This window comes from Diadema antillarum, unplaced genomic scaffold (genome assembly GCF_040938485.1).
Source record: "Diadema antillarum isolate AM-2024a unplaced genomic scaffold, OU_Dant_1.0 seq00001410_RagTag, whole genome shotgun sequence".
Lineage (NCBI taxonomy): Eukaryota > Metazoa > Echinodermata > Echinoidea > Diadematoida > Diadematidae > Diadema > Diadema antillarum.
The window spans coordinates 1,311,025-1,332,114 of record NW_027272164.1 but is presented as its reverse complement, the minus strand read 5'-3'; the positions used below and the strand labels follow the sequence as shown (position 1 = coordinate 1,332,114).

Here is a 21,090-nt window from a genome sequence, read left to right as displayed (position 1 = left end):
AGAAGCAGCTTTTTTGCCCACCCATGCAGAAGTTTAACACTGCAGGTCATCGCCCGCAAACTAAACACACCAGTCAACATGACTGACTGCGAGTGAACAAAGTTCATGTTTCCACATGAACATGGCATTCAAAAGTGCATGTACTGTAGTTTGTTGGAGTGGAACTCTGTTACCATGAGAACGTAGCCAGTCAGGGCATGCTTGGACAAAATCTAAGCACGCAGCCCGAGTAGTGTAAACAGACAAGTCACTGATTCTTCGAAAGGGCTTTTGAAATGGTTTGAGGAGTCGTATACATACACTGTACATACATACGGGTATAGTTGCAGACTCTCTATGTATCTCCAACTGTACTTGAAGGTTGAGCACACTTCAAATACAAGCAGAGGCTTTAAAGTAACTCTTCTGCTTAATTTCACTGAAGTACAGTATACACCATATATTTAGCGAGTCTAAATTTTTCCTGAATTGGGACTTCCCAACAATTTTGCAAGTGGTAAAATTCGCGATCATGGAGTACTTTACTGAATGGGGGAAACGAATAATGTGTATCACATTCATATCAGGATCAGAGTCATTATTTTTATGTTTCTTTAATTTCGCGAATAACACCTTACTCACGAAATTCGCGAAAATAAAAACCTCGCAAAATATTTGGTGTATACAGTATACAAGAACGTTTGGCAAGTCCTCTATGGAAAAAGTAATTTTCCCATTACAAATGGATGGGCAAAGGTTTTGAGGACATCATACCTTTGTTAGGTGAGTCATGACGGTTTCTTCATCACCATATGTGAACTGGATGGTCGAGCAGAGGTGGACGTGGTATCCCAGGGGAGCGGTCATCATGAACCGCAGCACATGACGCCTACAAGTCAAAAGCACACATTTGAAGTAAAACACCATGGCGGCATATCGTCTCACTGTTTGTTCTGTCATCAATTACACATCTATGCATAGCTCCTATGACAACAAAGGCGTCCATCACAACATATGGCTGTACCTTCTATGTTTATCACTTGAGATTCTTTGGAGTGCATTGCTCAGAAAGCTACATGTAACTATGACATATACATGTATAGCTACTGTTATATGCAATCAAGACTTCAAATGGATATCAACGAAATATGCATTATACTGTATATTCAGTATCCTTTCAACTCTCTTGTCCTAACCACCTGCAAGATTTATTAAGATTAATTCATAAATGTAACATGAATTTGTGACTCTAGTTCGGTTACACACATCATTAAAAAATAAAAATAAAAACAAAAACAAAAAACACCTAACTTGAGTGACTTTTTCCCTTGAATCATCATTAAATCACTAATTTTCATAGGGTGACACAACATTTGCTTCTGAGACAATTGCTCTGGTCTTATTTTCTCCAAGGACTTAGGGTTACAGTTGTGATAGAGTTTTAGGTTTAATTTGATGTGAGGATTAGGATTTCGGATTAGGGTTAGGGCTATGTGTGTGGGTAGAATTTATGTTTGGCTTATCGTGCAGATATTTCATGGGAGCATTTGTCGCAGGAGCAAATGTCATGGAACCGTCCAATTGTGAGTAGAAGGGTGTGGTCGTCCTTACCCAGGGGGAAGGGTAAGAGCTGCTGCCTTGGTGAAGGTGGAGCGTATCCTCAGAATGGGCTGGCCTACCACCAGGCTCTTCCAGGAGTACGGCTCGGCCACCAGCAAGCCGGGCATGGTGGGGGTAATGGGCGTGTCCTTCGCCTGGATGGTAGCTGCAGGGGCAGAGATGGCGAAACAAAGAAAGTCAATTACTGGCTTTCATTGATTATGCAGCTAGTTACTGGTTTGTCATATGTGGAATTGTACATCAGATTGGGGCAATTATTGCAAAAGTCTGTCTGGTCTTTGTAGACCTGCAGTAGATGCATATGCTCTAGTTCAAAACTGATCATTCATGGAAATATTTTGCATATCAAAAAGAAAAATAATAAACTAAACAAAACAAAAATACTGAACCAAATACCTACATACAGGCATTACAGTAGGAATAGTAAACTTTTTCTCTTTTTCTTTTGCCAAACAAAGGTGATATGATCATGTTAGCACTAATCAGCCTTGACAATTTTAATATCTGTTAAGATCTTGTGACCACTTTAAGATATGTCACGAGACTTTCATGATAAATACCGTGGACAGCTTCTCCAGTGGTACAGAATTACTAATTTGAGTCCACATAAATACATTTCACAGTAAAATGATAGCAATAATGAAAGATCATACAACTGCATCTGTGAAAAAAATACCCTATAAAGTCAGAATTCAAGATTAAAAATCTGAAGGAAACTGGAAATATGAATATCAATTAAAAGCTGAAAATGAATGGGAGGAAAGGTTTTTGTGCAGGATTATTTGATTCAAGGTGTGATGTTGGAGTATCAAACTTGGCGTAAGACAGCGTTCATCTCTCTGCGACGATTTCTCACCGTCTGCGACGCTGCTGGAGCCAGCGATGGACTCGGTGTCCTTCAGCCGGTCCTTGTCCCTGGTGGAGCTGTGGGAGGTCTTGGGGAGGTCGGCCGGAGGGTCAAACCATTTGGACAGGGACGAGAAGCTGACAATGATCTCCGTCGGCTCCAGGTTATCCACAACTGATGCGGTAAGCGGTGCGGTTAAGGAACAAGTTTCTCAAAATCTCATGTTATTCTTTGAACTAGTGAAAAGGGTTTAAACTTATGAAAATGAGATCACCGATTTTTCCTCCTCTATATTTTCCCCTTGAAAGAGTTGGTTTTGTAGTTAAGGTCACTGTACAAGGGCTTGCACTCAAAAACGTGTTACGGAAATTACATTTCTTTCTTTGTTGAAACTGTATTTTACTTTTAAATAATTCTTTGTTCTTTGTGTGTGCTTGTTAGAGTGATGCCTTGTCCTGTAATTATTGACTTGTGTGCCAAGTTCGGTAAATTGGCATAAAGTACCTGTATCTAATTAACTAAAAAAAAAATAATTGACATCATAGAATTTGACCCTAACTTTTACTAAATGTCTTTACAAGATTTTATCATCACAATGCCCTGCTACACTCACTTTTCACCCTCGTACAAAATCTTATGAAAATATGTTTCATTATGTAAGCTGTATTAAGGTTATCGGTCACATGAGAAGCTATAGCATTACAAAGAGCCTAAACAGTTCTAATGTTTAGATACAAAAGAAAAGAAAAGAAACAGAATGATAAAGTTTCCTGAACATGACTCCATGGTGCCAGTTTTACCGAAATCAATTTTGAAACAAGGATACACAAGTAGTGCGGGGACCGGTCGTCGGTTGTTGTCTGTGGGGCAAAATAAGAAGATGAAGAATTCTGAGTTAGAATCTGCCTTTCTTATCAAATCAAATAAACTAAGATTAAAAGTAAGAATAAAAGTAAGAAGTAAAATTATCATTGTCAAGACAAGATATCAAATCTTTTGAGTAAAATTTGGACTTCATGAAAGTTCACTTGCATTTCAAAGTATATTTTCTACCATGATGTGGTGTTTATCAGCATGAAAAAGTTTGAAGTTAATCTTGCGGCAGAATGCCCGAACATAACAAGCAGTTAACTAGCAAAGTTACACATTGTGAGCTTTTATAAAACGTGGAACCTTATAGTTCAACAGATCCTATTAAGACACAATACATCAAACAGCAAGGAATAGATTTCACAGGTCTACACTCTGAAGGAAATAACATGCAAGTTGTAATCATGACACTAAACATCGTCTTCACAAGGACTAGAAAACAAAAAGGACAGGCAGACATATAGCCTAAACAAATCAATGACAATCAGAACAATGCCACCACAATAACCAACATCCCCACACCCCAGTAACTTGTGCACCGAGCCAAAACACAAGAGAAGTAATATTGAAGTTCCTTGCACCTACAGATTTCCATGTTCCCACTTCACAAAAAACAAACACAAGTTTCTATCATCAACATAATGTGCCACCCACATGAAACAATAAACTAAACAATACCAACTGATAACCACAGCACATGAAACATTTATGATTCATGCTAACATCACTGGCTTATTCATCTTTCATCTACATCATAATGAAATATCACATCAATTTAAAAAAAAAAATTTTTTTTCCAAATGTGCATTTCTGACACCATCTAAATGAGATATGAAGTTAGGGATATATTCCAAACTTCAACAAAACGGAACCCTTTAAAACCCGCACCTCTAGTCTACTGTGAATACTTTCTGTTCGTGCTGGCGAATTAACATGAGCTGAAGATTTTAGTTTATTAAAGCAGAAAAGGAGTCTGTCAAGAGTCCCAGCACCCAAGCTATACACCCTAGAGGTATGTGTTGTTTTTTTGATGGCAGAGGAGATGGGTAGTGATTTTTGGTGTGCAAAGTATGAAGCAAAGATTCTCGGACTACTGGTTCTACTACCCCAGTATGTAATACTGTATACGTCATATATTTCGCGAGTCGGGAATTCCCGACGATTTCGTGTGTGGTTAAATTCGCGATCGTGGAGCCCTGTACTGTACGGAGAAATGTACATGCGTACGTCACATCCACATCGGGATCAGAGTCAATATTTTCGCGTGTCTTTAATTTCGCGAATAGCACCTGACTCGTGAAACTTGCGAAAATAAAAACCTCGCGAAATATTTAGCGTATACAGTATACCATAAATACCATTTGAATACCCTTAATGACGAAACTTCTGTGACTTGCAGTGGATGCTGATTGTTGCTCTTTTTCAAGTTCCACAGACTAAGAATGGTAGTGCATGCTCTCTTTTCCATTTCTTTTTTTTTTCTTTTTCTTTTTTTTTTCTTTTTTGCCATATTGCTTCATATGCTACTGGAGAAGGACTTGTTTGAACCTGGGCCTAAATGTGGCTGGCATTTTGGTGACATGCAAATGTTTTCATGCAAATCTCAAGACGAGTGTTATATCTTCAATGAGATGTGAACACACAACTAGCATAGGTGATCAGTGTCTTTATGCAAATATACTCTTAGAATGTGGTGGTGAGTATATCAATTAATCTCCAACTTCTGTTTTTCCCCCAATAATAGTAGAAAAAAAAAGAAGATAAGATAATTGATGTTGGTAACATCATTTTCCATATCATGCTTTACTTTCAACTGCATTTTAAAACATGGAGTAACAATTTACAGGTGTCATTTGAGAACAGATAAATTTGTCTTTAAGGCAAAGTTCATGCATGAAACAAACCAACTAAGAAAGGAATGTGAAGTGGTGTACTACTAGTGACTTGAACTATTTCCGAAACTTTGTTTTAAGGAAAACTGACCAGGTAGTCAGTTCTCCCATGGTGTAGGTGCTGGGTGGGGGGGGGGGGGGGGGGGGGGGGTGGAGGGGATGGGCAAAGAGAAAGGAAAACTAGGATAAAACTTTGAGTGGTAATGGAGAGGATTCAATTCCAGACCATGGAGGAGTGGGTTGGGTAAGAGAGATCTGGGCCCCATTTCATAAAAAGTTGATATGACAACAACTCTTGCTGGAATGTCAATTGTCATAGTAACAACAAGAATGCTGCTTCCTGATTGGCTGTTGCTATGGGAAGTTGTCATTCAAGCAAGAGTTGACATCCTAACATCTTTAATGAAACGGGGCCATGATTGGGTTGGGAAAGTGGGGAGAAAACATGGGCACGAGGGTGATTTGTGAATCTTGGATTCGTGGCTGAACGGCCTCAATGACAGTGAATAATTCCACTGGGTTAAGGGGTGGCGGTGGGATGGGGAGTGAATATTTCCACCGGAATAAGGGGTGAGGGTGGGGTGGGGAGTGAATATTTCCATCGGAATAAGGGGTGGGGGTTGGGTGGAGAGTGAATATTTCCACCAGATTAAGGGATGGAGGTGGTGTGGGGAGAGATCACCAAGGATGTTTAATCATCAGTCAAGATTTGATGAGTTGAGACCAAAATCATGAAAAACAGAGTGGCTGGGAAGAGATCAAGAGATACAATTTCTCAGAAATGGTTCACCTTGGTGCCTTCAGGGACCTGTGGGGCTCCACGCTACGAAACACATGACATGATTAAGAACAAAAAATGCTTTAATTGACATAGATGAGGGAAATTAAGGAGGAATCCTTTTCAGTATCCTGCAAAATGGCGGGGGATGAATCTATGAGAACACAAATGTAATGGCATCTGTAAACAACAGTCGATGGTCAATATCGATGCAGATGCTCTCAAGCTAAAGTACTGGGGTGGTATTCTGAAATCCTTCCTAGGAAGAAATTTCTTCCTAAGTCAGGATTTTTTCCTAAGTGGTATTCTGAAAATCTTCCCAAGTTTCTTCCTAAGTAGACTTAGGAAGAAACTTAGGAAGGGGGCGGGAATATGCAAATTTCTGACTTAGGAAGAAGTTGGTATTCTAAAATGCACTTAGGAAAGAATTTTAGGAAAATATTTAGGAAAGCTCCACCCCTCTCCTAAGTACGTTGTTAAGAATAGCAAACTGCAAGCATCGTGATAGGCGCGCTTGTCAGTCATTGCGCGCACATGTACTTTGATGCGCGAAATGAGCGTGAGAAAGGGGACATGCCGCGCACTCGTGTATTTGACCCTACGTCATAGTAATATGCGATTGTCATTGGCAGACATCGGTTAGTTCCTTATGATACGGCATTTCGCATTGGCTTAGGAAAGGACGGGGGCGGGAATAAGGATGGCCTAATTTGCATTAAGAAGTACCTAGGAAGAAATTTCAGAATACCAATTTTGTCTTTCCTAGGCACTTCCTAAGTTTCTGACTTAGGAAGAAACTTAGGAAGAAACTTAGGAAGATTTTCAAAATACCACCCCTGGTCCTTAACATGACAACTGCCGCTCACTTCTGGATACATAATTCCAAAGAAGTAATAGCGTAATATAAAATAGGAAATAACAACTCTAGAAAGGATTGACATACAAGACATTCAAATGATGTCCTGTACTTTTAATTCACATTTTCGGTCAAACTTAAATCTAGCATTCATATTTTTCCTTTCCCACTCCGTCACTCCCGACCCAAATAAGGGATGGATGGCTTGCAGGTTGCCGCGGCAACCAGACTTACATGATGCGGTGGTGAGGGGCTGAAGGGCATCCTAGCCGGGGTCTGGGAGGTCATTGACCCACTAGGGTTGGCCGGGCCGCCCGGAGCTGCCGACTTCTTGCCTGCTGTGGGCTGAACATTCTGTGGAGTGGGGGGTAGGTAGGGATTCACAAACTAAGCATCTATCACACTATGGACCCTTGCAGAAAAAGTGTCAAGAAAAACAAAAAGGCTTTAAAAAAAAAGAAAGGAAGACAGTCCAACTGGTATTCACCTTGGTTCACAGGCTGTTAAGGGCAGTGTAGATCTATTCTGTGTCATAATCAGAATAGTGGCCAAAATTTGCAAATTATTATGTATTGATGTCATGAGATATGTTTTACAGAGACAGAGGCAGAAACAGAATGATAAAACAACTATAGAACTCAGAATTCTGCAGTTACATGCCTGTGCAATTGAGATGTCATATAAAACACTAGCAATGGAAGGATAAACTGCAGTATTTTTTTACTTCCTTCTAGCCTTAAGGTCAAGTATAACATCTTGATCTGACATTTGGGTAACTTTCAAGCAGTGGTCATCCTGACGGCATGTATCATGCGACACATTGCAGCTTTATGTCACTTGACACTAAATTTGCAAATTGTGGCCACCACATGTTCTACCATCAGGCTTTTACATTTGCACCGTGCGCATTCAGTATTTCAAATTTTCAGCAGTACAAAAACAAAGTATTCTATTGAGCTTTGGTAAAGCGGATGGGGGTACAGGTCTGGGTCTGGGGAAGCAAGGGTCTTATGGAATGGGAAGAGCATTACATAAATGCGACGACTGAGAACAGGACCAGGACAAACAAATAAACAAAACAACAAAAGGCACATGAGAGTTAAATTTTAGAACATGGTAGATGACAATTATACATGTCTTTGTGAAGCTTTGAAGTGGAGGAATAACCTCAAGGCCAAGGTTAAGTCTTGGCTCATTAGGACGGTTGGATTGTACAAGCCTAAGTCATGTTTTCAAACCACACAACAATTTTACCGACATCCACTGCTATTCAATATCAGCACTATTTTTGTTTAGTTGAATCTTGAATTACATAACTGCAAATATAGATATGATGCACACACAACATAGATTAGTTGTTTCAACAGTTATGGCTATGCATGGTGTTAGTGCTTGTCCGACAATTTCAAATTTGTCACCGTATCAAGCCTGTCATCAACTGCATTCACGTTCTACTTGTTATTGCTACAGTATGTGGGTGGTGCAGGAAAGAGGGGTAAAGATTGCCAAATATTTGATACAGCAATGGCACACTCTGCAGTACTGTTAATTCTTCATCAACTTTTCATATTCATAATACATTCCTAACAATACAGGCACTGGGTACAGCTACATGGTGTTTTAGAACAGCCAAATAGCCATTCTGTATCATATTACAATGTACAATGTAGATGAATACATTTAATACAACGGAATCTGCTTTGATTTCACTTTAATTTCCTACACAACTGAAGAAGAACTGACAAGGAAGTTATAATTAACTGTTTTTTCCATGAGTGGGATTAAGTGTTGCACATCTTTACTTTCTTTTGAAATACAAATACAAAACACACTGAACACAAAATTACTTGTGTATTTACCTTTTCTCTCACACACTGATGGGTAAATATGAAATCATATCATCCCTATTAAACTTGTTTATCACAAATCTTTTAATTACCTACATCATAATGATTATTTTACTCTCTCTCTCTCTCTCTCTCTCTCTCTTTGTAAATTGTATTTCAATGTTTTTATGTAATACAGGGCTCTCTTGTAAAGCAGTTTTATGTACTGAAGAGACTACCCTGTATAAAGAAGACAGAATAAATAAATAAATCAATAAATCATGTATACAAGATATAATGCTAAATAATACACGATTTCACAACATGCTATTCTTGGGCATGAACAGTGAAGTTACATGAAAACAAAAAATATTTGATTTGGCGTTTGCTCCTTTAGATGATTTTCTGTCAGTAGATTTGTTTGACTGTTTGCTCTGGCACTGAAGTTATGATTTCCATACACTTTTCTATCAGCTCAATCCTCTGGGCATTGTGCATGGCAGACTTCACTCCTGCATACAGAGCAATTCGCTATAGTTGACGTGTGTTAACAAGGATATCTCAATAAAGGAATAAATACAGCATGGAGCAACTACTGTACAAACATCTTCATGTTACACCGTTGGATAACTGGCCCTGCTATTGGTTATCTACTGTAACTCTTAGTCAACTGTGCAACACTGTACTACCTTTTCCTCTAGAGGACATAAAATAGAAGAGACATTTTGAATGAAGGCAGTCACATTATGGCATGTAAGACAATTAATTCTGCACGACTAATTTGACAGACAAGAATGCAATCTGGTCTGTGTGACTACCAGCAGTTCCATCTACCTAGGCATCATATCGGTCATTCCGACTAGCTGCCTCGGTCACATACACTGTAACTACAATGTATGACATCCTCTGCATGGCATATTGGTTTAAATGGCCAAATTACATGTTTGTTTTCACTAAGAAGAGCAGGTCCTGACTTTTTCCATCTTACACAATGCCCAACATGCATTGCTACCAGAGACAATGAAATACACACTTAATTTAAAACCCAATTTAGTGTGATATTTGATAGGTACAGAACATTTCAATATGGTATTGATGAGCATGGAAGAAATGCCGAGTATTGTAGCAGTGGCATGAATGGCCATATATCACATGATGAACTGATATGTTTACCATGATGTTCACAGTTGAGAGCAAGGAATCATTACATCTCCTTTGTTTGGTTTAAGGTCTACTGGGGATATCAATATACCGGTAGATGAAATAATAATCATTCTTCTCCTGCTGTTATTTACATGGCACATACTTTCATACAGCTTATATATATTTTGACTAACAAAAAGTTTTGCAAGATTGATGTGAAAACAACGAAGATTTAATTTGGTTATGCTGTAAATATCAAGATATAACATCAGATTAGTGAACCACCACCAAACGAATTGAAATGATGCATTTTTTTTTAAACACTTAGCAATGATTTGGTTTCACTTGCTGCAACTTCATCTCTACATGCTACTGCAGTTGTTATGTAACAACTGTATGACAGGACCAAAACCTCAGGCAAAGTGAAGAATTTTCCTCTCTTTCACAGCCTATATTGTTTTAATATCACAGGAATTATAGCATTTTGAAATATGACTGAGCCTGCAGTGAGAAGCGAACAAAACAAACAAACAAACATACCAAATTGATTTCACACACAAGTCTGTTGGTACTATGCATTGTTCTGTGAGTTATCTAATATACATATTATTCAATGCAATCTTATCATAATATGATATGATGATATAAAATATTAGGGACTTGTTGTGCAGTATTATATGGGTTTCCTCTCTTTTTTTACCACCACTGCTTGTGTATGTTCTTCTTCCCCACAGCATCAATGGAAGCTGGAGTGGTTGGCAGTCATGAATATTCATGTTGATGAATATGCAGTGATAAAATGCAAATTTGACTTCATATGAAAAACTGAGCATTGTAATTTTTGCGAGGTGGAGAGGAAGCTAGCATAATGACGGCTCATGGTAATGATGAATCGGGTTGAATGCTTCCTATGGAACTTCACTACATTTACTGGATACCGGCATGCTGTGCCTGTGCAAATCCAGAATAATGTCTGGAGGTCAAACATTTTGAAAGCACTGCTGATGATTACATTTTGTGGGACTTTCAATAAAAAAAAAACATCGATCATAATTACATTTTACAGAACATATCTTATTATAAACTGAAGGTAAAGGTCTGTTTGAGAAAGCTATCACAAATCCGTAATATTACACTTTGAAAAAAAATGCATCTGTTTCTTCCCAGATAAAGACTAGCTACTTTGGTTCTACCAGGTTATTTTTTATTTAATGAGCCACGCCCATGGTTATGAAATGAAACAATGATAATATAATTTCAAAAGCACAAACAGAAGCAAGAGAGTGTTTCTTTTCAGAGATTATATGCAGAGTAAAGGAGGTTATTAGCGAGTATACTAGTACACGATTCTGGAAGGGAAATTCTAAATGCTAATGATTGAAGATATTTTCGTTTTTAATGATCCCCTGTAATCCACCATGAGAGTATTGAGAGTTATGATAGTCAGGGGGGAAATGCAGTGTCACTGTCTACTACGTGAGGGATAGAATACAGCATTCATTTTATTTTTTTTTTTCTGTATATATATCTGAATGCTATGATTGGATTATGAGTTTTACATACAGCATCCACTGAGGTGTCAAAATTGGATGTTGTCGTTCTCCTCCGCGTAACTGTAGTCGTATTCTGTTGTTGTTGTTTTTTATGAGTAAAAATGAAAGCACAGCAGAATACGACAGAAATGAAACATCAGACGGGACCGACAAGGTAAGGGGATGGATATCATAAACTTTCAGACACATTTTGAGCTCTGACAAAATGAGCACTTAAACATTATGTTACAACATGTCCTGTTTAAAAGAGGGTTACTGTTTGAGTTGCATGCAGATCATGCATTGCTTCTTGGGCTCAAAATCAAAGTTGACAGTCCATTAGGGACTCTTGTACATGTCAGCATTTTCATTTCAATTATCTGTCACAACGTTCCATCTTGAAATGTGATTTTCAGAGAAATTTGGTCTGTTGTCATTTTTAGTCCTATAATCTGATACCTGTGGTGGTTTTACTCTCTTTTTTTTTCTTTTATAGTAGAGAATGTAAAAAAAAAACTTGAATGCTGCTTTCGATTTACCATGCAAATAGATATTAGAAGAAACTGCTTTTTGCTCATGGTACCTTACAGCAGCAATCCATTTTCTAGTTGACTATTAAAATTTTTTGTGCTCTAATATAAAGGAAAAACTGAGCAAACCTGAAAAATAGGGAAGGAAACATCAGAATAAATTTCTGCTCCATATGGAATACATTTGATCTAAAAAGTTAGTACATTAGGTTAGAAAATATCAGCTTTCAGTGAATGCAAACATGCAAAGTATTCATTTTTGTATAAAAGATAAATATTTAAAAAGTAGAAACACTTAAGACTTTTCTATAAGTCATTGAGGTGTTTACATTATCTGTGTAGTTGTCTTTTAAACTTGGGACATACTTTGATTCAGGTGAATATAAGACAAAGAAGTCCTGCTCACTAAAGACTAGGCGCTCAGAAACAAAGTGGCGTGCTACTGATCTGTATATCAATTTTTCCATGCAAACTACAGGCTACTTTTGATAGATGTGATCATGCATTGCAAGAAAGTGCATTGGCATTATAAATATTACATGCAAGTTCATGCAAACATGCAATCAATTACAAAAGAGTGGCAAAAAGAGTGAAATATTCTGCAATTATAACATCTATGTAGATACTGATTAGCTGGAAGTCGCATACATGATTTGTAATCATCTAGATAGTTATTTGCACTGAAGTTAAGGAGAAAAACAGGACTTGAAAACATTTGTGGAGAAAAGAGGTTTCAAATAAACTTCGACATTTGGATATTCTATCAAATAAGTGACCACTTGCTATATAATCTAAAGAGGACCACTGCTAGAAACAAATGGACACAAAAGGAAAATATTCATACACTGAATAACAGTCAAACTTATTCTTAGATCAGAATGAACATTTATAGTAAACACTTGACAGGCAAACATTGATGACAAAACCATATTTACTGTAAGGTGCACATTAAAATTGAAGAAACAATAATATGGAGTTTGACATGACAGCATCAAAAAATACAAACAAAACAAAACCATAAACCTGTTCTACATCACTGTCTCAACACGAATACATTGTATATGGTGGGACTTGTCTCTGTAATTACAAAATGCACAAACTTTATAAAACCTAGCCCAACAATTGTCACAGTGTGGAACCTGTTGTGTTGAAGGTGCAATATGCAGCACTGCAAACCACTTGTGCTGAAACAAGTGTCTGTGAGGGGTGCGGATAGGTCAAGTCCGTGTCTGGGTCTCTAGTATAGATTGCTATTCCCACCCTCAAAAGAGGAGCACTTTGCTGACTTCTAAACTCACTTTTACAGCTGTTATAAATTAAACTAGGTCCAGTATTTTGCAGCACGTCATATACCCCCTCGATTATATTTGCACAGTCTTTGTTTTTGCGTCGTTGTTGTTTTTTTCCAACATCAATGCATCTACTCTCATTTTCTCCATGCCTTCTAGCTTATTTCTACAGCTAATTTACACTCTGCCTGGTAAACTGCCTCGCTTTCCTATCTTCTGATATTCTTACAGATTAATGGAATATGGACCCAAACACCTCCCCCTCCCCTCCCTTTAGCTTGGGTCTCCTAAATCCATGCTTCATCTGCTCTCCTTGCATCTTAATCTCTTTTTCTTGTACATCCCTCTAATAAGTTGTTGGTAGATTTTGTTGTTTTTGTTTTGTTTTTTAATGGCATGAAATGTACCTCCTTATACCTTGCTTAATAGTTCAAAAGCATTTTTGCAATATGCATGTCAGATTAGTTGTGGGTCCTATCATCTGATATCTCTATAATCAACTCACCATCCTTCGCTATTTTCTGGTTTAGGGTCAGTAGAAGTAGTCCCCTTGCATGGTCAAGATGTTTTCTTTTTGTGTTTTTCTTTTCTTTTTATGCAATAAAACCCAATATCTTGGGTCTCCCCAACCCCTTCTTCATCCTCTCTCCTGACATCTTAATATCTTCTTGTTTCTTCCCTCACTTACATTTTTTTTATAATTTTGTAATGGCATAAAATGCACCTCTAAATATCTTGCTCAGTTTAAGAGCATTCTTTTTTAATGCGTTTGTCAATTTAGTTGTGGGGCCTTTCCAGATATGTCTGTCTTTTTGTCTTTTGGTCCATCTTTTTGTCTGTCTACATGTATCTGTCTGTCTGTCTGTCTGCATGGTGAGGGATGGGTCTGTCTCCCTTTTTCTCTATTCCATTTCTGAGCTGCATCTTTAGACTGGATGTTTAAATACAACTGAATATGTCATATAATGGGGGAAAAACATTAATTGTGAGGGGTCTGTGCAAGAGGGGGATATAGGCACGCAGTCAACATACTGGTTCCTTGTTGCCACGGGCGCTGGACGGATGCGGGACCACTCCTGGTACATCACTCTGGTGGCGTGGATGGGGGCGGAGATTAGGGAGGTATGGGAACTAGCATAACTTGGCTCTTTTTTTTTCTTTCCTTCTTTTTAACCAAACTTAGTTCCATATTTCCTCTTTCCATACAATATGTGTAGGTATAGGGTACCATTTTTTCATTTACAACTTAATATGTTTTAATTTTCAAACACATAATCTGCATCAGCATCAACAGCCAACAATTCTTCACAGAATTGCATGGATCACTTGGAACAGTGAATAACTGGACATGTCTTTATTCTTTATTCCTTTTTATCAATCATTCAATCACACACAACACACACACAGTACTGTATCTCACTCTTCTACACAAAAAGTCATAGCAAGTTCGGCTGTTGGTTTTTTATTTTTTGTAAAGAACTTTAAAAGTACATATAGTATAGTCCACTTTATGCATCCTCACGTAGAAACATTTCTCTGTAGTCTGGCTTGGTAGATATATCAAACAGGCATTATCATTTTTGGTAGCCTTATTCTGTTGGAATTCTAAACATATATCAGTAAGCTATTTCATCTATTGGAAAAAAAAGTAATGTTCTATCAAATCATTGTAAACTATGTTTATCTTGACCTAAAAAATATTTGGTTTGATATTCCTTTACAACAACGACGACAACAAACATACACTACACAACAACAACAAAGTCAGGTATGTAATTTTGATGGCTTAGTTTCACTTACCTTCAAGTCTGAAACCTTGTGTGTACACATGTACGAGCTGGGTTTGTGGAATATGTAGAGAGTCCTGGATGAGGAGAAAGGAGTGGAACAAAGAAAACAAAAGTTTGTTTAATGTTGCAAACTACATCAGTTTGCATCATTCCAGCTTTTCCATTCACACTCAATGTGCCTTGGCATGTAACTCTTTGTCTGCCAAGTTCATATGCCCAACTCAGGCTACAGCTTGCCAACTTCGCATATTTTGCTCAAGCGTACAACCATGCACAACCTACTGTACTTTGTTTTATAATAGCTATAGAGCTGTCTCGCTAGAGTTTCCATCGCAGCAAAGCTTGACATTTTCTATACAAATTTGCTGTACTGCATTTCTAGCATAAAATCTTCTATCAAAGGTTACATCGTGAAAACAAAAACCCTGCAAAATATATGGCATATATAAGATGGTAATTAGGTATAGAAAGTAAGCCTCGTAAAGAAATGGTCATTTACTTGAAACACTTGCAGAAGTCGTCAAAATCCATCCAGACTTTCTTCTTGCTGAAGTCCAGATCGACCTGGGGCCCCGTGTCCTTGGCCGCCTCTCCCGGCGTCTCCCCATCAGCAGCAAGCACAGACCCGTCGCCACCGAGGGCAGAGCGAATAGCGCCCTCTGTCATGACAGAAAGGGAGTCAAGGGGCTGGTCTGGGGCGCCCTCGCTGGTGCCTGGGGGTTTCAGCGACCCGCCCAGGCCGCTGCCTACGTCTGTGTGCATGTTTGAGAGATTGGGGAATTTGGGGGGAGATGGGGGGGGGGGTTGGAAGTGCAAGGGGTTGTGACATGGTAGGTAGCATGGGAGACAGGGAGGGGAGGGGAAAGGGAGAACAGATACCATATAATATGGGTATTGGAGAGGGAAAATGCAATGATAAGTGGGCAGGGTAGGGGCAAATGTATGGGCATAACTAATTCTGACACATGGTTTTCTTACACATAATAATGCTTGGGGGAAAATGGATGTTTCTGCCATATATGCAGCAAGATGCATTAACACTCAGAGCCTTTAGGCCACTGTATTATAAAGTGGTAATGATCATCCCAAACAATAGATAAACACATGACTCTTCTTTATGAAAAGAAAACACATTTTTTGACAATTTTCTTCTTATTCAAATGCTACCTCTTTGTTCCTTCATCGCCTCCCATCCCCCCCCCCCCCCCCCCCACCTGACAAACATCTTTATATGGGTTCAATACATTTTCACTAGGCTCTTGCATATCAAGCATAGTGCTGTGAATTTTTGTCTTCTCTCTGCTTTCAATCATAATTTTAATGCATACATTTCACTTTCATGTATGAGTTACAAACATGCTGGGCCTTTTCATCATCTTCCTACTAACAAGACATGTAGAAGTATTTAATGCATATGCAGAGTCAACTTAAAGAAGAATATAAAGTGAAATCTTGCCTTCTGCAATAAGTGAATAAAAAAAAGAAATAAACATAGGGGACATTGCTTATCCTTATTTTCCCCCAACATACAGACATTTAAAGAATATAATATCCAACTTCATCAAATATCAAATTTACTTCAATAACCATCAATTTTTAAACATGGTTAGAAACAAACAACACTAAGGCTGTGATGCTCTAGTTATTTACATGCATGCGGTATTAGTGAAAGTGGATTAGTATGAGAGCATCTAGTATACCACACAGGAAGGACACTGCCTTTATGATGCACTGCAAGCAGCACAAGCAGCGCTGAATGTGCGAGAAGATCTGATGCATTTTGTTACTTCGGAACAGATAGGAATAAATGCATTTTCCCTTTGTTGATACTGAAGAGACACATTCATCTCGACAGATTGTATAAATGCAATGACAGAGAGCAAAAAAAACCCCCCAAAAATCAGCATGTGGATTGTAAACAGCACTCTCCTGTTATTTGTATTAATATCTCCATTTCGACAGTAATCAGCCCTCTTATTGGAACTTGGAGAGACAAGCATTCTAACAAATTAATATGTCACTTGGATTTGTACTACTTCATTTAGGCAAATGTCTCATTGTCAAGTAGATCTCCCATGTCCTTCACAGAACACTCTGCCATTTGTGTTTCTAAAGTGTCAAGCATGCAAGAATAGGACAGTAAGACACTTCACCGTGAACCATGGCTCTGAAAAGAATTCATTCATGAGGATTTCATGCTTTAATTTAGCAATGACAATATATAAGAAATTAGTCCCTTCCTCGTTTGCATATTTTCAAGTGCAGAGTGTAATTCACAGATGTGAAGGAAAAATTATACGTGCTTGAATATATACTTAACATTGGGATGATGATGGATGGATAGATAGTGCATACCAAAAACAATGTGGACATGAGGTTGGAAGGGAAATGTCTTCAAACATGCATGCAGAAAGTAGCAGGGCTTAAAGAGAATTTAACAAACAGACTGCACCCAGCTGGCACACTTTAAATTCCAATGCATTCACAACATACATACATCTTGACAAAACTGAAATAATGTGCATTGTTATGACTTAATGATGCACTGCAAAGAAAATTACTGAATTGCAGGAATCAAGTTCTCTTGGTTTGTAAAAGATATCTCATGACATACGTACAAATGAAAGAGACATTTCCATTATACCTATCAAAAAGTGTGTGTTGCATGAAAACGTGCGACAAGTCACAATGTTATGGGGAAGCAAGTGTTAAGCAAACTCTTAAGATAATTTCAGGATCTACCCTTTGATTCCACGAGCGATTTAAATCACATTCTGTATGTTGCAAATTATAACACGATACCCTTTCAGAAGCAAAATGTGAGTCAAAATTTTCAGTAGATATAAAGGTAGAACAGGACCTATGTATACTGTAGCATTATGAAGTTTAACAAGAAAAGAACACAATACCACCATTTACCTCATCATGCAATGAGTGTAAAGCATTAACATCTGGAAAGTATGTTAAATTGTTTATGGCACTGCAAAAAAATGCTTTCTTGGTTATCAAAATGCGTGTGGTACACTGCATAACGTTTGTGCATGATCATACATTACCGGATGCAACAAGCTGAGAGCAAGCATTACAGCACATGTCTTTGAAAATCACAAAAAGTCACAAATGGTACAGGTTACAAATTAGCTGAAAGGCCATATTCTGATGTTAACCCTTGAACTTGGCAGTAGAAGCAAACTTAGAATCCAAGAGGTGAGTAGAGGTCAAAATGGGGTCAGGAGTACAGGGCCAATGGCAGGTTTATAGCCAAAAATATCATTGCAGTAGGCATTGCTGCAGCTGGTCTTTTTAAAGTATCTGGGCTGTATCATACAAGTGGTGGCTATATTTTCTTTCTTTTTTTATCTATTACAAATAATAAAAAGTTGAGAAGAAACTAAATTTCACGAGAAATGAGTCTTGTTGACTTTTTATCACTGTGTCTTACTTGAAGTAGTTCCTTTTCTCTGAAAATACAAATACAAAGCAGTTGTTTAGAATTGATATTCTCCCATAAGCATACAACCTATCCTCACAAGGTAGAGATTGTAATACACAAATCAATGTCAGCCTATTCAAAATCCCCAGTTCTGCTTTTAACAGAACACAGAATGTCAATTCTAGGTAATGTTTGATGCAAACAAACATTCAAACACACACCGTAGCTTTTTTTTTTTTTTGGGGGGGGGGGGGTCATCGTCCCAAACATCAGCCACGACGGAGAATAATAAAAGTGTAATGAGTGTGCAAATAGTTCATATATGATCACTTCTAAATGCAAATGATCTGTTTTCGATCATCTATTTCACTCAAAACTGCTATATGAGTATGCATTTCAATCCTACCTTGCCCAAGTAAGTATAACCAAGCAGACACTATGCTGGCAAAATTTCAGAATTTGCACAAGAAGTACACTTACATGGAGACTTTGTTTCATCACACTTGTTCAAAAGATTGGCTGAACAGATTTTTGTCATCTCAGGTTGTTCTATTTCTAATGTCCTCAGCATGTTTATGATGTAGTTGAATATTTTCCTCCATAAAACTGAAGAATCACCAGAATATGAGACTAGTACAATTACATCTGAAGTTCAATAGGTTTGCCTTCAAAAACTGCCTCATTAAAGGAAAACTCTCATCCCCAGCAAAATACGTACACAATTTGTGGCAAATCCAAGTCACACCTAACACCTACATGTATGTAGAGTGAACTGCTACATGTACAGACCATTCCCAAGATGTGACCATACCCTGGAATACTCTCCCATAGGTCTGTGGTGTCACATCCAAAGTTAACAGCATGCTTTCCAGGGAGCAATACTCCCTGGGTGGTGAGGCCATTCCACAAGCCCCAAATATTGCCTTCCATGTACAGTTGTGTGAGGTATGTTGATTGTAAATTCAACCCCTCAAAGAGCTGCCTCACACTTTTCAATTCCTAAAATATCACGCAAGGCTGCACACTAAACCATTTTTTCTACTGGTCCGACCTGCCTGTTGGACCAGTAAGTACCCCATTTTTCCATGTATTACTGGTCAATTCCTGAAAAAAGTTACTGGTCCAACAGTAATTTTTACGGGTCAGGGACCGGTCAGGGACCGTCGGACCAGTGCCAGTGTGCAGCATTGTATCATGCTTGCAAAATAAATGGTGTACAACGTGCTACAGTACACTGAAATGACTGGTTATATGCACTTAAGTTCACATACAAAATCGGCACAAAACCTGAATGAAATGTGGGTGGTATGGTGAATTGTTTTGCAAATGATCTGTGCAAGTGAGCAGTACGGACATAGAACTTTGTCATGAGTTAGTACAGCTACAGAGACTGATAAATCACATGTGCTAACGGGTATTTTAAAGTGTAAATCTGAAATGTCTGGCAAGAGCTGTTGGTAAGAGATAACTTTCATCGCTTTGTGTACTTCCCATCGGGAATGTTGGGTGAATCTTTGCCTTTTATTCCAGAATTCATAAAATATGGACGTCTATTTCTTCTGTTTACTTCATATTCTGTATTCATTAATTCATCTTCCTAGATTCATTTTACAGGGTGCAGGATAACCCACTGAAAGGGGAATGAATAACAACAAAACAATAAAATCACAAAGGAGATCAATGATATCATTACTTGTTTCTGTAAGCCATTCAAATGAGGAGACAGTAAGTAGTAAAGTTTTCTGTCTCTGCATCAAGTCTAATGAAAAGAATGTAGTTTGGGCTTGTTTTGGAGGTGTTTATTTTGTGTGGCCACCAGCAAAACAATGAAATTACGTATAGGCACGCAACCACGAGGCCAACAGCCTGCAAAATCCCTTCTTATAGCCAAGACAAATGGATAGAGAGCCCTGCTGAAAATGGACTTTAATGAATTGGCAACCTTAAGACAGAGAGTCCCAGTGTAAGCAATTAAGCAAGAATGGCTCTTTGAAGTAACTTCACTTACCCCCGACATTTATTCAAGTCCGAGTGTTAGGCAGGCATGTACATTGCTTTTGTGCACAGCCAAGAATGTGCGATAAGCTGTTATGCATATGACAAAGCGCAATAATCGCTGTTTGCAAAGCCATTGCGTGTATCATCAGGGGTCGTGCACACTCACAAATATCTTGATATCTCCCTTTGAGGGGCTTTCCCCTATTTGTGAGAAAAATGTCAATGATATGACATACTGTAAAAAGCTGTTATTTTCACAAGGGTTTGTTTTTTGCAAATTTCACAAATCACTGTTGGGTCCTGTATTTAACAAAACTCGAAAATGTCACCACCTGATCCTGATCGCATTAAATTTACAGAGTGAACGGAAAGGCATTAGTGTACCTACAATAGTCTCAGTGTCAAAATGCAAAAACAACATCTCTCAAAAATGTCTGCGACCTCCTCACATCCACGAAAATATCTGTACGCAAAAATAGCAGCTTTTACAGTATGCATCCACATGTTGATTGTGTTTTCATTTACGTATATCTGCTATGAACACAACACGAAATACTTCACGAGCCCCTGTTGTACGTGCAGCTACAAATATTACACGAATGCAACTGCTACCAAACAAAAAGAGTAATGTAATGGAACATTTAAAGCAAATGTTTGTTATGCTCATCCCTTACACGAAAACTGCGAAGCCTGCATTAGAGCTTGCC

The 21,090-nt window shown here is 38.2% G+C and overlaps 1 protein-coding gene across 1 annotated transcript in view; it reads right to left on the bottom strand.

The window, feature by feature from the left end:
* LOC139709162 (androglobin-like) overlaps positions 1-21,090 on the bottom strand; it is an 82,275-nt gene that overhangs the window by 34,372 nt on the left and 26,813 nt on the right. Inside the window, 9 exon segments of the mRNA XM_071621119.1 lie at positions 754-868; positions 1,591-1,744; positions 2,456-2,620; positions 3,273-3,306; positions 7,077-7,196; positions 11,375-11,437; positions 14,195-14,251; positions 14,963-15,026; positions 15,452-15,704. Of these exon segments, the coding sequence (XP_071477220.1) occupies positions 754-868; positions 1,591-1,744; positions 2,456-2,620; positions 3,273-3,306; positions 7,077-7,196; positions 11,375-11,437; positions 14,195-14,251; positions 14,963-15,026; positions 15,452-15,704 (1,025 nt within the window).